This window comes from the organism of the source record quoted next, unplaced genomic scaffold, assembly GCF_019419815.1.
Source record: "Pyrus x bretschneideri cultivar Hongxiangsu unplaced genomic scaffold, Pyrus_bretschneideri_v1 Contig18, whole genome shotgun sequence".
NCBI classification, from domain to species: domain Eukaryota; kingdom Viridiplantae; phylum Streptophyta; class Magnoliopsida; order Rosales; family Rosaceae; genus Pyrus; species Pyrus x bretschneideri.
Window position 1 is genome coordinate 3870044 of NW_025999479.1, and position 15507 is coordinate 3885550.

Genomic DNA, 15507 nt, shown 5'->3' on the forward strand with positions numbered 1-15507 from the left:
ATGAGCTATATCCATCACTTTTCTAGTCCCATATAGAGCCCCACTAGAAATGCTCTTATAGCTAAGACCCTTGTGAGGCTGGGTCCACTCTCTTACCCTAAAAAATTAATAATATCGTATATTTAAAAAAATAATATATATATATGTATATATAACCGTGATTTTTCTTAGCAGTACGTACTACGTACTATGAAAGAAAAAAGATAATGTTATCCACATACTCATTCTTTATTATCTGCTATCTTAGTCCTAGTGAAGAATCCAGGATTTTAAACGCGGGAGGTCCCAATTATAAAGGTCAAAAAATTTATAGACAAAAATAACATTGAAAATTTAAATATAATACATTTCATTCAAAAATCATATACAAAACAATATTACAAATTATAAAATCATAATTCAAGCGTCCATTACGAGGTTTCATAAGTTACTAGGGAGTACCTAAGTTATTGATTATCTAATATGAACCACTAAATTTAAAACACTGGTCAAATAAAACTTTCCCCAAACTCCCACTATCTTTCTAACCAAACACACCATTTTTCTCTTTTACTATTATCCAAACATCCACCTTCTATCTCACTAAGAACAAAGTTGCCATACCTCCACCAACTGCCTCCCTCCCCATTCTCCCGAAGTCATGGCAGCTCCACCCCCAAATTTCACCAACCCATGATAGATCATATCCATCTTACTAACCTTATGAAGGAAATTTCACCCATAAAAAAAATTACTAAGATGGTTGAAATAATTTGGGGAAATTTGGTCTTCTGTACTGCCCCCGCCAGATGACAAAGAAAGGTTGGAGGAGAAGTGGGTGGCACCAACGAATGAGACCATGACAGAAGCAAGGAGTAAAAAGGCAGGAATGGTCCCTATTTTCTTTCTTCTCCGTGCGCGGTCATCTTCTCCAAGAAGAAGACAGCCAATGCAACCTACAACCTACAACGACCTCATACTCGAGTGTGAGGGGTCTCCAGAAAATTTATAGCGGAGAATTAGGATTGTCGACTGGTCCTTAGACTTCCTAGGTCCCTATGTGGATCTGCCCTTGCTTAGTCCTGCTACTAGCTGTTAGCAGTTAGCTCTTTGCTCTTAGCCACTTGCTCTTTGAGGGAGGGTTAGGTATGAGAAGTTTACTTTTCACACACCCCTTTCAATTTTCGATTGTTGGATTAAATAAAATGAAGAAGACCAATAGCAAAAAAATAATAAGAGCATGTGAAGGGTAAAAATAAGTGTACGAAAAATCCAGCCAACAAAGTTGTGCAAAATACGGTATTATTAGTACATTATTATGGAGCAATCTCTATCAAATGTATCATACCAGACTTTCCCTTTCTAACTCCCTCAAATACACTCACCAAATAAATGAATAAAAATGAAGGTGTTTATACAAATTACAAAATACAAAATACAAGCCAAAAAACTCAAATCACATTGTGAAGTAGCAGTAGCAGAGGCCATTCAAAAATTCCTCTGAGAACCATAAGCTTCAACAAGACCGTAAAAATTGCCGTCACGAGAGGTTAAAATAATTTAAAATTTGTTTCACCAGCTGATTTTCTTTACAAAGGTATTGACAACTATATGTAATTTGAAGATTCACCTGGAAAAGTTCACACCCTACAAGGATCAGACACCAACCTAAACACAATAACACCACCCATTACATATGAGCCGATTAGTATCTTCTCAACCCCGCCCCTAGTAAGCCAACTGATTTATCTGTGCCATGGTCACACCGGATCGAGGAGACCTTAACCCCAGAGTGCTATACTTACAATCTAGCTTTACTATCTAATTAGATAATCATGTGTCAACAAAGTGAAAATAGTCAGAGACGCTGAGGTGCTTTGCAAGCCTGTGGACAGCAGACCGCACAACTTCAGAATCTGGAGAAACGGGATTGGGAAGAATAGGTAGGCAAACCGGCAAATGCTGCTCACTATCTTCAGGAGGGCAGAAGAAAGAAAGCACAGCTCTGCAGAATATAAATCTGGAAGTAGGAGCATTATGTAAGCATTTCCGCTTTTTTGACTTTTAAACAAAATAATTAAAACAACAGAACACCAAGACAATTGCTATCATCTCTCGTTTCCCATCATTAAGGCAAATGCAGTAAGATAGCGATAATGCTAAACATAACAAATTACAGAACCAGATATTTGTTGCCTTATATTCCTTGGCAGACTGGGGAAGATGCGTACCTCAGAATAAGTCGCCGCAAAAAAGGATCGGATAGAACTTGTGCCCATACCAGATCCAGGCTTCTTGTCGTACAAAGAATAACTTCCCACTCAGAGAAGGCAGCCGAGAGTATGCTTTCAGCATTGCTATAAACCTCCTGAAAGCAGAATAAATCAATTGGAACAACTAAAATAAAATGGACAGTCAGCAAGTACTGCAGTCCTTGCAATTAACTTACTGCTTCGGTATCAGAAGAGGAGAATCCAACTAATTGGCAGAATGCTGCCAAGGGAGCAGTCAAGAAAAAGGTAAACTGACTTCCATTTTGCGTTAAATCAGCATCAGCTGGATTCTTGAACGCTGGTCTCAAAGGTGAAAGAAGCAGAGCAGCCGTCTCTCCTCTTTCCACTCCATGTAAAGCCTGAACTCATTCATCAGCAGAATGTAAGTATTTTCCCTGACAAACACCGCTCAGATGCAGATCAACTCAATCCACCGTCTCAAACATCAGGTAATCAACAAAGACCATAAGATGGAGAGAAACCTTCTCCAATCCCATCAAAATGACCAAGAACCATGAACAGAAGTTGGCATTTGGGGAGGGAATGGGAGGGCCAATATATCAGAAGACTTTTCCACAAGTGCAACACTAGAAAGATTCGCTAGCCATTGACACTCCTTTGAAGTTAGATGCCAAAACATATTTGAGCCAGAAGGGCTTCAAGGTTGTTAGGGATGTACGCGTTTCCAATAACAATTACCGAGTAAAACATTGCTAGTTCCAGTAACTTAATAAGTTACTCTCAACATTTCAAAACTTACTCCAAGAACAAAGAAATGTGGACCCAATAAAATGAAATCAAAACAATAACCATAAAATGTCCAAAAACATTTTGGGATAAAGGAAGAAAATCTGATTTGTAACTACACTCCACTGTAAAAACATGCAACCACAGAATTAATGCACAAGTTTTGACAAACCTGCCTTGAATGCATGGCTGTTGTCGCTATCTATTACCAAGAAAAGAGGCCTACGAGTAAAAGGAATTATATCACCAGGGTAAAGGTTGTTCAAACCTGAAAATAAAAAAAATGTAAGACTAATATAAGAGTGGAACAATAATATAGGGAAGACAACAAATAAATGAATGACTTAAACAGTTTACTGCGCACAAAAGTAGCCATAATAAAACAAGGCAGCATATGGATGCATTACAGGAACCTACCACCATTTCCTCTAGGACCAAACCACAGATATTGATCATAATAGCCACTTAACTCTCCCTTGTTATTTATACATGATTCAGGCAGAAACTTATTCTGATCTTGGAGAGGAGCTTTGTTTTTTGAGGACTTCTGTGATCCTCCAGCGCTATACACCTGACTAGCATTACTACGACCAACCTTCCCTGCACAATTGATCATCAAGTTTACTAATTTGGGATGACAAGACACGAAGATTGATGAGTTGATATTTATCTGACAAAACCAAATTTAACCTGAGGCTGACAGATAAACTAGCATAATACTGTCCAGAGGAAGCTCCTCACATATTGTAGCCATCACCTGCCGATGCATCAATAACATCTCAGCATTGGCAACTAAACATTGAAAAAAGAAAATATATATGTATATGATAGATTGAAAATTTTCACTGGCAAAGAAGCAACCAATATTTAATGGTCCCACACTACGTGGTTGCATTAAAACATTACACCATTACTTTTATTGCAGGTACATGTACGAACAGTGCAATTGGCAATGCCATTTTTCAAACAAAGGTTTAAAGAACCCCGCATGATAAAGCTGACTAAACAAATATGACATGACATTGTGTGTTCAAAACATGTGAATACATGGGATGCATCCCTATATTTAACCTGCAAAAAGAAAGGGTGGACACATCCAGGATGAACTCCAACACAATGGGCCAATTTCAAAATGAAAAGAAAAAAAAATGTGAAGACTTGGGCTCATTTTTGTATTACAGAAAAAATAATAAAAAGATTCTTCCTGTTTTTCGTAAAAATATACTTTTCATCAACCAAAACCCTCATCATACCAATGAAATGGAAACCAAGGGGCCAGGGCATAAATTGGCATTTCAACTAACAAAGTACGGACTAGTAAGACATGAAGGCTCACACTCTAGTGTTTCTTCCTTTACCACAGAATTAATGATAACAAAGCAAAGGTTAAAATACATGCAACTAGTTTTTCAATATTTTTGTTTTCAAACCAAAATAGACGTGAGACTTTGACCAAAATTTTATTAATATACCTTAAATCAGCCATACCTTTTGTAAATCAATTAATGTGCCAAATAGAATAAAAATACAGAATTACATTTTTTTTTTCTTGTGTCCTATATTTTCGATTTTTCCATTTCTGTTTGTAGTTTTGTAACTTTTTTGTCATTTTGAATGTGCATATTTCACGCATCACAGAACATGAGTTTCAAGGCTCTAAGCAGATCCCTACAGTTCCAGAGACATAGCCCTCAAATAACAAACATGACAATAAATTTCTTTAGCACTAACCGCTATCAAATGTGTCACAGATGGACGATAGATAACAGCTTTCCTTGGATTTAGGGGTAAACTTGGATCAGTCATGTCCGCAGCCAAGTTCATATCAATTACTCCAGATGCCGCAGAAGCCCCAGAGTGTTCAATAAAAACACCATTCTCCTTTGGTTCAACCGGACGCTTTTGGTAGAAAGACCCGCTTGGCTCCCATTCCAAACATTGCAGCATTCGGTAGGTGTCCAATGTAAGTTCAGCAAATTTGACCTGCAAGTCAAAATGCATGGACATTCACATACTTTTTCCTTTGTGACGGCTGTATATTATAATCAATTCTGAAATGAATTAAAATCAATGATTAAAGATATAAACAATCATCCTTTTATTTTTACCTCATTATGGTGATAGCTTGTTAACAATGCATCTTGAAATTTTAAGACTCTCTTTGCATGGAAACGAGCAACATACGGAAGAGATGCTGGATGCGAATCAAACAAGGTAGAGTATCGCAATGGCCTGACATTCATAAAGGCCGTATCAACTTTCATAAATCGAGCAATTTCTTGCACCACTAGCCTCCATTCTTTAAAATTAGTGTCCTGAGAAAAGATAACTCAAATGTCCAAAATCATGCAGGTAATCTAATGAAAGAACCATGCAAGAACTTATTCGAGGAACACTAATACAAGTTAGCTATTTAAAGTTTGAACTAAGACATAAATAAAAGTTTACACTTTACACACACATAAGCTATTTAAATTGGGACATAAGTGACATAAGCTATTTAAATTGGACATAAGTGAATGCATCCATCAGTAAAAATTTGATCAACTCTTGCATGTGGTTTTCAGTTATTTCATTCATAAATTTTTCAAAGAGTCCAAGCAGAAAACAAATGGGTTTCGGTGACTCGCAACTTCAAATTGCTTCACCCAACAACTTAGTAACTCCAGAGACACACCTTGGACCTCAAGAGATCAACCACCCCTAAACCTGAAGAGTCCCTGTGCATCTGCATAATTCCACTGACTTCACCCTAATCCACCTGCTTCTCTCAGTCACTTTGCTCACTTGTATCTGAACTACTGGCACCATTCCTATAGATCACAGTGCATTTTAAGCAATGCATGCATATCCAGAAATCACATATCACTATTTTGAGGCAAGCCCACCATACTGTGTACACATCATTTGACTTCATTCCAGGTTTGTCCCTGATTATTCTCACTTCCATCATAATCCCCAAATCATCCCTCCGCATGCATACAACAACAACAACAAAATCTTATCCCACTAAGTGGAGTCGGCTATATGAATCCTAGAAGGCCTTGCGCCCGTCACGTCTTCCGTTAGAACCAGGTAGTCCAAGTCTTTTCTTAGAGTCTCTTTCCAAGTCTTCCTAGGTCTTCTTTTACCCCTTTGGCTTGAGCCTTTATCTTGTAATCACATCTTCTAACCGGAGCGTTTGTAGGTCTTTGTTTCACATGTCCAAACCACCTTAACCGATTTTTTCCCATCTTATCTTCAATTTCGGCTACTCCTAATTTAACTCTAATATCCTCGCTCCTAATCTTGTCCTTTCTCGTGTGCCCACACATCCAACGAAGTATTCCCATCTCCGTATGCATGAGATGCTAAATTTAGTCTCAACTTATAAAATTTTAAATCTAGCCAATTTGTACTTGATCTGAGCTTCAATCATACACCACCAAAATTCTCATATGTTTAAAATTAGCTACCCAATGTGCTTGCAGTTGTTCTAAATTACAAAAAATAACCAGCTCATGAGTATATTGCAAACGAGACTTTCGATTGGCGACTGGGTTTTTCTAGATGTTCTCCCTTATCTCCCCATCAACATGATGTGGATTTCAGACCCACCTGAGCTGGTGAGCTGCCTTCCTCACGGAACAACTCAGCTGGCGGTACCATTTTCATTAAGGAGGAATTCACATTTCTTTAATAAGTTTCATAACAGCATGGCAACACTCGACTTTACGTGACAGGTCCTTTTCACTTAGTAAAATGACAATTCACACAGCACATAGAAATGAATCTTAGCTTGAAAACCGAAGACAGAAGACCCTAGATTGCATATATCTAAAAGGTGAAACAAAATTCAGAAGTGCAACTATAAATCGCACAATTGATCCAATCACAGCAACCACCATAAAAATTTGTCCTTAAATTTGAGAAAGATTTTATCTTGGACTTGTTAGTGCACTGTATTTCCTAGAATATTAAGAACCCAGTCAAAATATTCTAATAATTTGTATGATTAATTGGTTCTCACTTCTCACTTTCTCAGAAACCAAACAAATCCTAATGCCTAGAAAACAACGAGAAATTACCCGAAAATTGGCTTTGCAGTCATCAACAAGCGATTTGAACCGCTCGGCGAGAAGACGAACCGTCTCGGTTCGGTTCAAAATCAAGGAAACAAGCAAAAACCGGGCGTAGAATCTCAACTCCTTGAAGCGGACTCCGATATCCTTCTTCCCGAAACCTCTGGAACCGGTGGAGCCGTCGAAGTAGCTGCGGCTGAGAATGGCTTCGTAGAAGACGTAGGCCTCGACGAGGAATCGGGCCTCGCTGGTGCGCATGTACTGGCCGAAGTAGAGCTGGCCGATCCGGCTGGCGATCTCGCCGATTTCCCAGCGGTTCAGGCCGGCGGCGACGAGCTTAGAGCGGTTCTCCTGCTGGTACTTCCATAGGCGCATGTAGGCCTTGAAGACCTTGTGGAAGTAGTGCTGGTTGTGGAGGCGTCCGTACGCCGGCACGTCGCGAACCCTAGCAAACTTCCGGTCGGCGCCCTCCACCAGGGCCCGGAACGTCCGCGTCACGACGTCGTTTTCGGACATGTGGCAGGGTTTAAGCAGCAGCGGAAGCAGCCTGAGTTTCAGTAATTACGGTCCCCAGAAGTCATCGGAAATGGTGTTGTAGCGTTTATAGACGACAGACAGACGGGCTAGAGAGAGAGAGAGAGAGAGAGTGATTAAGTGGACTTTTTTGGCGAGGAAAATTATTTACCTTCCTAATCTCTTACATTTCTATTTGAATCGTCACGATTAAATCATATTAATATTTTATATTAATTTTTTTATAGAGATAATAAGACAAAAATTAATATGTAAGAGGAGGAGGTGTAAGGGGATGAGAATAAGAGAGTAGAGAATCCTCCTCCATATAAAGGGTGCGTTTATTACATTAAATTATCTCAGACTGAACTAGTTTCAAAAATTAAGCTAGACTGGCTTAGAATAGAGTAAACTGAACTAACTTAGAGAAGCGTTTAGTTCAATCATAAAGTAAAAAGCAGAATTATAAAAAAGAACGAAAAAAAAAGTTCTGATATATAACAAAATATTTATGTTATTTACTTCAACTTCAATTTCAATTAAATATTCATTTTATTTCCATTAAACATTTCATCTTCCCCATGTTCAAAGTACGTTGTTATCACTCAAATACCTTGTTTAATCCACAGTTAAACATACAACAATCTTATCAAACTGAACCTCCTTTCTTCTTCTAGCAATTGCCACCATTGCCATCTATCATATAAAAAATTGCAAAATTCTTGAGATTTCAGACCCAAAAATTGATAGTTTGCTTCACATGTAAACAAAAACCCATCCACAACAAAACAACCCATCACAATTTTTTACAAACCCAGCAAGAATACACACACACATATATATACCCCCTGGAAGCCCAAAGAAACACTTATGATCGATCTTCGGGACCCTTCAACAATTTGGGCATGTGCAGTGGAGAAGCTTGTTGCCTCCATGGATGTGCATGCAGCAGTGCTTATAACGAAGAAGAAGAGGTTTCTAATTTTTGTTTTAAAAGACCTAGCCGAAATGATAGCGTTTTTTAGCCAGATATTATAAAATATTTAAAAAGTAAAATATCTTTGTTTTTATACAGAGCCCGAGAACCCCAGTCCTTTCCAATACCCCCAAATTATATTTAAGAACTCCCAACCCCAAATCGTCGCAACCTCCCAATTTTAAACTTAAGTTACTCCATCCCCAGCACCATTTGTTGGTCCACCACCTCATTTCAGCTTTCTCTTGCCCACGGTCAAGTAGACTCACCAGCTTGGAACCTCGAACCCGGGACCCCCCTATTTTTTGTATTTTGAGAGCTGAAATTCGCGCTCCACAACACCAACTAAAACATTTTCAAAAATCTGAAATTTTATATTACGTTACCAAAAAATAAGTAAATCGGAGGAAAATTAAGGGGGAGATATGATGCTTGCAATTGTTGCGTCTTTGAAGACGTGTCTTTCTATCAATTTTTGGTGCCCAGATGAACCTCGACGCGCAACATCTTTCTGTCAAATTTTGGTGCCCAGATGGACCTCGGAGGCCAACATCATCTCAATGTCAGCCTTCTAAGACATCTGACGCAGTGCTGTGACAGTGGTAGCCGTCATCGAGACTTCGACGAAGAGAGTTGCAGATGACCTTTGGAAAATGAGTGGGTGGCACCGAGAGAAGAATTTAACCTTCATATAATGTTGTTTCTTATGAAGCCTTCAAATATTATCCTGTTTAACCATTTTTTATTTAATTTCAAGAAGGTTATTTGCTACTGTTACTATTTAATGATATTATTTTTTATTTATAAGAAGGAGACTTCAAGTTCGACTATGACAAATTTGATACCAAAATAGATGACACATTATGTAATTTAGTCCAAATCTCACATCTCAATATCATTGTATCAAAAATAGTTATAAAACCAATGTTGTGTCTAAATAACAAAGCTCATTGGATTACCCGAGTATTAACCGGCTCCGCACGAAAGAAAAGAAAACAAAAAGCAGATTATTGGTCTATTAGGCTTTGTTGATGCCTATTTTCATCTATCTCGACTTAACGAGCTCAAATTCACCCTTCAAGGCCAATGGCCCCAAGGCGAGGAGAACCTAAAAAGCGGTCCAAGTGTCGATAAAAGGTTAACTAGTCCGAACCTCAATGGAATCTGGTTGTATGCTAAGTTGCGAGCTAACATGACCAGTCATTTTGACACGTCTAAACTAGTTGAGTAACTGCATATGTTTTCGGTAGTTATTTAAAATAAAAAATACTCAAAACTGGAGCAACCGAGCATATAAAAAAGTGGAATCACCTCCAATAGCTCAAGAGATATCACAATAGATTGGCCGATTCAAATAAACAAACTAGAACCCTGTAAAAAGTAAATAACACCTCTCATACAACCGATAAATACAAAGATGATTGGGAAACATAAGGGGAAATTTTATTTGAATTCATTTATTTTATCCATACACCCAAGTAAATAATGTTATCCGTCAAATGTTTAAATTTGCCCTTAAAATAAATAAGAAAAGGAAAATGAAGGTGTGTTTTTATCTCTACACTCAATCTCTAACCGAAACCCTACCACACCTCTGCACTCCTCCCTAGCAAAAATTTTCCTTGAGGTTGTTGACAACTGTTATACTCTTAAGAAGAATAGGAACCACCAGACTCTGTCGGCGTTTGCACCAAACATGACTTCGCTTTATGCTCCCGTCTGATAAACCAAAGCATCTGCAACTCCAAATCAGTCATCAACGTAGCCTCTTGTAGTAGATATTGGAAACCAATTCGGCAATTCCTGTCCAATAAAAGCATAGTCATATAATTGTCGTTTGACTCTTCTTGTTGTATTGGGTTTTCCTTCATGATTGGTATATGTATAAATTGTAAATTTGTTATATACGCCGCCACTCCAAGATATGTAGTTGAGATTATATAATTTGTTCTGTTCTCTCGCACCGTATAACTCCACTTCACACCGGCCTCTCTTTCCTAATTGATTGGATCTACGTTTGCAAAGAGAAACAAGAGAGAAAGGAGTCAGAAAATGGAGAGCATCAATGGTTGTCGAAACTTCAAAGGGGTATGCCGGAAAAAATGGAGAGGTGTCGATGGTGGCCAGAGCCATCCAACAATTACATATTTTGACTTAGCCAAGTTAACTAAATAATGTGCTTATTTCTCTGCACTCATGAGATAAGATTCTCGTCGGATCCTCTTTGTGAAGATCCCGATGATCTTTTAATCATATCTTTTCATTGTACATATCGTCAGAAATCATTTTAAATTATATTATTTAAAATTGAATATAAACAGTACTTGACGAAAATTAACTGCACGAAATACAATAAATGAACATGATTAAAAAATTTCCGAAGTCCTTACAAAAAAGATCAGGCGAGGATCCTATCTCTGCACTCATGTCGAATCTTCATTGTTATAATTTATATGAATTTGATATACATTGCCGCTTGTAGTTAGAAAAAGAAAACTGATTTGGCATGAACATGAATGCAAACATTTTATACTATTTTAATATAAAAAGGAAAGAGTAGATCAAACAAACGCTCAGCTGTGATTAATCATAGCGAAAAGTGTTGTCATTAAGTATTATGTATCTAATTGCTCAATGAGTGAGGGGCAATGAATGTTATTATTAATTCAATAATTTTTCACAATTGTCTTGGGGTCTCACAGGGTCGGCCCAGGTCCAGTGTGGGCAAGACGACCGTATAGGGCCCAAAAAAATTAGGAGCACCAAAATTATTAGTGTGACATATTTATATACGTTTTTATAAAAGTATAAATTTATAAAATTTGGTTTAATGACAAAGAAATTTAACTAGAACAAGTGATTTTGTTATTTGAAATTAATGAGGAGGTCTTCAATTCAAAACACCATGTGTGCTTATTTAAATTTCAATTTTTACAAATTTCTTTTCATAACAATATAAACTTATAAAATTTGGCTAAATGATTAGAAGTTTAATTAGAAACAATGATTTTTGTATTTAATATTAATGAGAGGTCCTAAGTTCGAAATGATATGTGCATGTTTATTTTTTTCAATCTTTAAGAATTTTTGTTTGGTTGTTAATTTATTTTTAATTACAAGCTAGTAACTAGGTGGGTTGCTATTTTTAAACATTCGTTCCAATTCAAGTTTAATCTTCAACAAAGGGTAATGCGTAGACTAAATTTTTAGACCAAATTTGCAAATCATATGATATGTCATCAAAATGTTTAATGGTGCCCATTCATTACTTATACATATTCTTAAAAACTCGAAATATCATTATTTTTTTAGTCTTATATTGACAAGGTTAATAAATAAGAAAAAACATCTCACGATTTATACAAAAACATTTTAAAAGTTCAGATGGAAGACAAAACTCATAATCTATCTACTTGTAAGCATGAAGTTTTTTGGTTTCCTTCTCTCGATACAAAATACATTAGTTTTTCCATGTTTATAAATTACTGAGTTTGAAGTGTTTTTCTAAATATAATTTATCAATGTCTTATGTGCAAAAACAAATAATTTTTTATATGAAGTGAGGGCACATTTTTTGTCACATCCCCGTCCAGGGCAGATCACTTCCAGGGCCCGCTCCACCACTGTAGCACGATATTGTCCGCTTTGGGCTTACCATTCCCTCACGGTTTTGTTTTTTGGAACTCACGAGCAACTTCCCAGTGGGTCACCCATCATGGGATTGCTCTAGCCCCCTTCTCGCTTAACTTCGGAGTTCCTGCGGAACCCGAAACCAGTGAGCTCCCAAAAGGCCTCGTGCTAGGTAGGGATAAGAATATACATTTAAGGATCACTCCCTTGGGCGATGTGGGATGTCACATTTTTTGGCATCGCCCAGAACCTCAAAAATCTCTGAACCAGCCCTAGGTCTTAGCCACATACTTGTTGTTTCGCGCATAGCAAGCAACATCATCATGATACATATTGTCTAATCTGGCATTCTTTGGATAATGTTAAGAGAATCACATTTTTAAAATTAAATTTATAAACTAAATAATGTGGTTGTTAATGATTAGATTATTACTTAAACATTGATTAACATGCTTATTTCCTATTGATGACACATTATTTGATTTAAAATTTTGATCTTGTTAGTAGTACCCACTATTATATGGCATCATGATCAAGAGGGAGATGATTAGTTAAATGGTAGTTGATTAAATTGTGATATCTTGTTGTGCTATATATAATATAAATTTAGACTTGTATTCAAATGATATGAAATGCATAAAGATGAAGCTTCTCCTCCTATTCATTTAGAGCTCGTTTGGATGTGCTTTTAAAATAATTGAAAGCGCTTTTGGTGAAAATATTTTTAGAAACAATCCTTAGTAAAAATGCTAATAAATACTGAAAAAACACTTAAAGTGCTTTTGGAACCAAAAATATTTTCTCTAAAAGTGCTTTTAGTCATTTTAAAAGCACATCCAAACAAGCTCTTAGTCTTTAGTCTTATAACTCATTGCATGGCTTTATATTTACAAAGAGAATGTAAAGGGAATTGTTTTAAAAGTGAGACTTTTAATAGACTCTCTGCCACACATTATGTTTTTGACATAATATTTTATAATATTAGTGTGAAAATTAACGTTAAATTGTAAAATGACATGTAGTCTATAAAAAGTATCACTCTTAATAAAATCATTCCAATTTTCAATGCTAGTAATTTTCTTTCGCTTTATTAGGCGAACTCTTTCAAGATTCCCCTACTCACTAACGTTCGATCGTTCATCTTTTTGGGGACATATCTTGTCATGCAGCACGAGCATCTAAGTTTTACTTTCATGTACACACCACAGTTAATTCTCGCACTAAAATTTAATATATGCCTTGATTTTTTTTTTGTTTGTTAATTTATCAAAAAGATAAACTATTACTATTTACATTTTTTGCTTTTTGTGTTACTTGAAATTACCTTGAATATGAGTTTATATTTCTCAATTGACAGAAAATTCATCTAATTGCCGATCACCTTTTTTGTTGGAAGTTTGAATGAAAAATAAATTAAGTCCTTTTGTCCTACATTGATAAAAGGAGGTTTTCTAATACCAATTATTAGGCTTATATGATATATTCACAAAAGTTTAGTAAATTGGATTACACGTATCAAGAAGGTTGGGACTTGCACCTACCTATATAGTAAACGTCAAAACATGGGCCTTGGGCCTACGAGGAGCGGTTCATATTTGAACCCGGAATAGTAGTACGAAGAGAAAAACCATATTCACTAGCACAAACAAAAAATAATTCAATGACATGCACATCAAGTATCTTCTACATCATTGAAAAGCTGCCAGCAGCAGGAGGTGAAGGTCAAGAGAAGAAATGACCCCAAAAGCCTATCGAATAAAGGAATCCAAAATTCCAAATAATGATGAAACGAGGGAAGCAAGAAAGCTTCAACACTTGACATTTTTGGGAGTGGTGGGTATGCCCATGGACCAATGCTCGCTCATAGTATTCGGTTTATGTTTCAAATAGAATACTGACATCGATTTCAGGTTGTTGGCTGCATGTACAATTGATGGAGTATGATTATCTCTCTTCTCAGTCTTCTTTCTTTTCCCTTCCCTCCCATTTGAATGGTTACAGTTAAGTTACGTCAATGTTTTGTATTACATTTTAATAGCCAGGAGAAGACAAAAAGCAATTTGTGAGAGAAGATGAGGGAAGGGGATGAGAATAGGAGGGAAGAGAATTCTACTGTCGATGCAAATTTTCGACATCTTTAGTCTTGACACAAATGCACCTACAAAACAATCAACACCTTTGATCAAAGACCTAAGCCTCACACGCCCAAGAGGGGGGGTAGGTCAATGGATCTCCGATGACTAAGTTAGTTTTTCTGATAGAGTAAAGTGTTTAGGACTTTTTTAGGGTTGCAAAAGCTCTGAAAATTTGGTAGAATATAGGGCATTTATAGGGATAGGGCTGGCCATAGTGTTTAATGGAGAGATATTATCTAAATATTATCTAGATATTAAATAGGAAACAATATCTTGAGATAATGGTATAATTATCACTAATTTATTTAAATTAGGATTACTTACTCAAATGGGAATGTATTAAAGATATGATTTGGGTAATTAATCCTTATCTTTAATTCCTTGCCAATGGCAGGTGAGTAGTGGGCAATCGTATTCAGCTGTTGAGACTTCCAGGGATGTAAGCTGCGTGTGGGAGCATCTGAGAAGCCTGCCAATTTATTGAGGGCAATCTTGTCTTTCTTGAATAAAAGTCCATGTGTCACCTCTAGAATTTTGAGATTATTTTAGGCTCCACAAATGCCCCCACACCTACTGTACTGCATGCAGGAAAAAGATAATAGGTGTAGGAATCCCAAGCTGCTTAGGCTTGTAAAATTGCTTCCCAATTTGAACTTGATCTTCTTTTTTGATTTGGAGATAAACTTCTTAAAGGAAAAGGAAAACAATTGCCCCCAATACCTATTTAATTCTGCCTTAAGCAAGGGCTTAAATAAATTTGGAGTGCGATCATTATTCCAACAAGGAAGAGAAGCCAGAGGAAATTTTTATTCCCCCTCCCCTAGCGTTCTTCTTTTCTTGCCCTTGCAAAGAGTCGTCTCTTGTTGTTGTTCTTCTTCGTGCCGCACTAAGGTAAGAAAAATTTGAATTTTCTTCTTCTTGAATTTTTTGGGAGTCTTGGGACTTGAAAAATTGGCCCGGCGGGGGCCGAAGAGGTAAGGAACGCATGGCAGGGATACCACGATGCAGCTTGGTGGTGCGGCAAGAGGGTCAGTGCGTTGGGCGAGCCATGAGACTTTAGCCCACCTAGATGAGCTCAATACAGGGCCAAACATGGTGAAGCAAGCTTGGGTCTACTGTGGTAGGCGAGGGGGAGCGAAGGAGGTTGGGCCGATAAGCCTTAGGCCTCGCTGGATTGTAGCGGAGAGGGAGAG

General features: G+C 37.2%; 1 protein-coding gene across 1 annotated transcript; it reads right to left on the reverse strand.

The window, feature by feature from the left end:
* Window positions 1-1264: 1264 nt before the first annotated feature.
* LOC103931786 (protein SCAI-like) lies at window positions 1265-7726 on the reverse strand. The gene is made up of 9 exons (XM_048581959.1): window positions 7067-7726; window positions 5108-5314; window positions 4731-4982; window positions 3690-3756; window positions 3417-3599; window positions 3176-3267; window positions 2429-2611; window positions 2211-2347; window positions 1265-1999 (listed from the first exon to the last, which is right to left on the reverse strand). The coding sequence occupies exons 1-9, from the start codon at window positions 7574-7576 to the stop codon at window positions 1813-1815; spliced, it is 1818 nt and encodes a 605-aa protein (XP_048437916.1). The 5' UTR covers window positions 7577-7726; the 3' UTR covers window positions 1265-1812.
* Window positions 7727-15507: the final 7781 nt, after the last annotated feature.

Bases quoted from the DNA above. Each gene is read 5' to 3' on its own strand.
- LOC103931786 (XM_048581959.1), bottom strand. From the start codon at position 7,576: ATGTCCGAAAACGACGTCGTGACGCGGACGTTCCGGGCCCTGGTGGAG. The intron at 3,757-4,730 runs GTTAGTGCTAAA...ATGCATCGGCAG, and splicing joins CTGTGACACATTTGATAGCG to GTGATGGCTACAATATGTGA. The intron at 3,268-3,416 runs GTAGGTTCCTGT...TTTTATTTTCAG, and splicing joins TGGTCCTAGAGGAAATGGTG to GTTTGAACAACCTTTACCCT.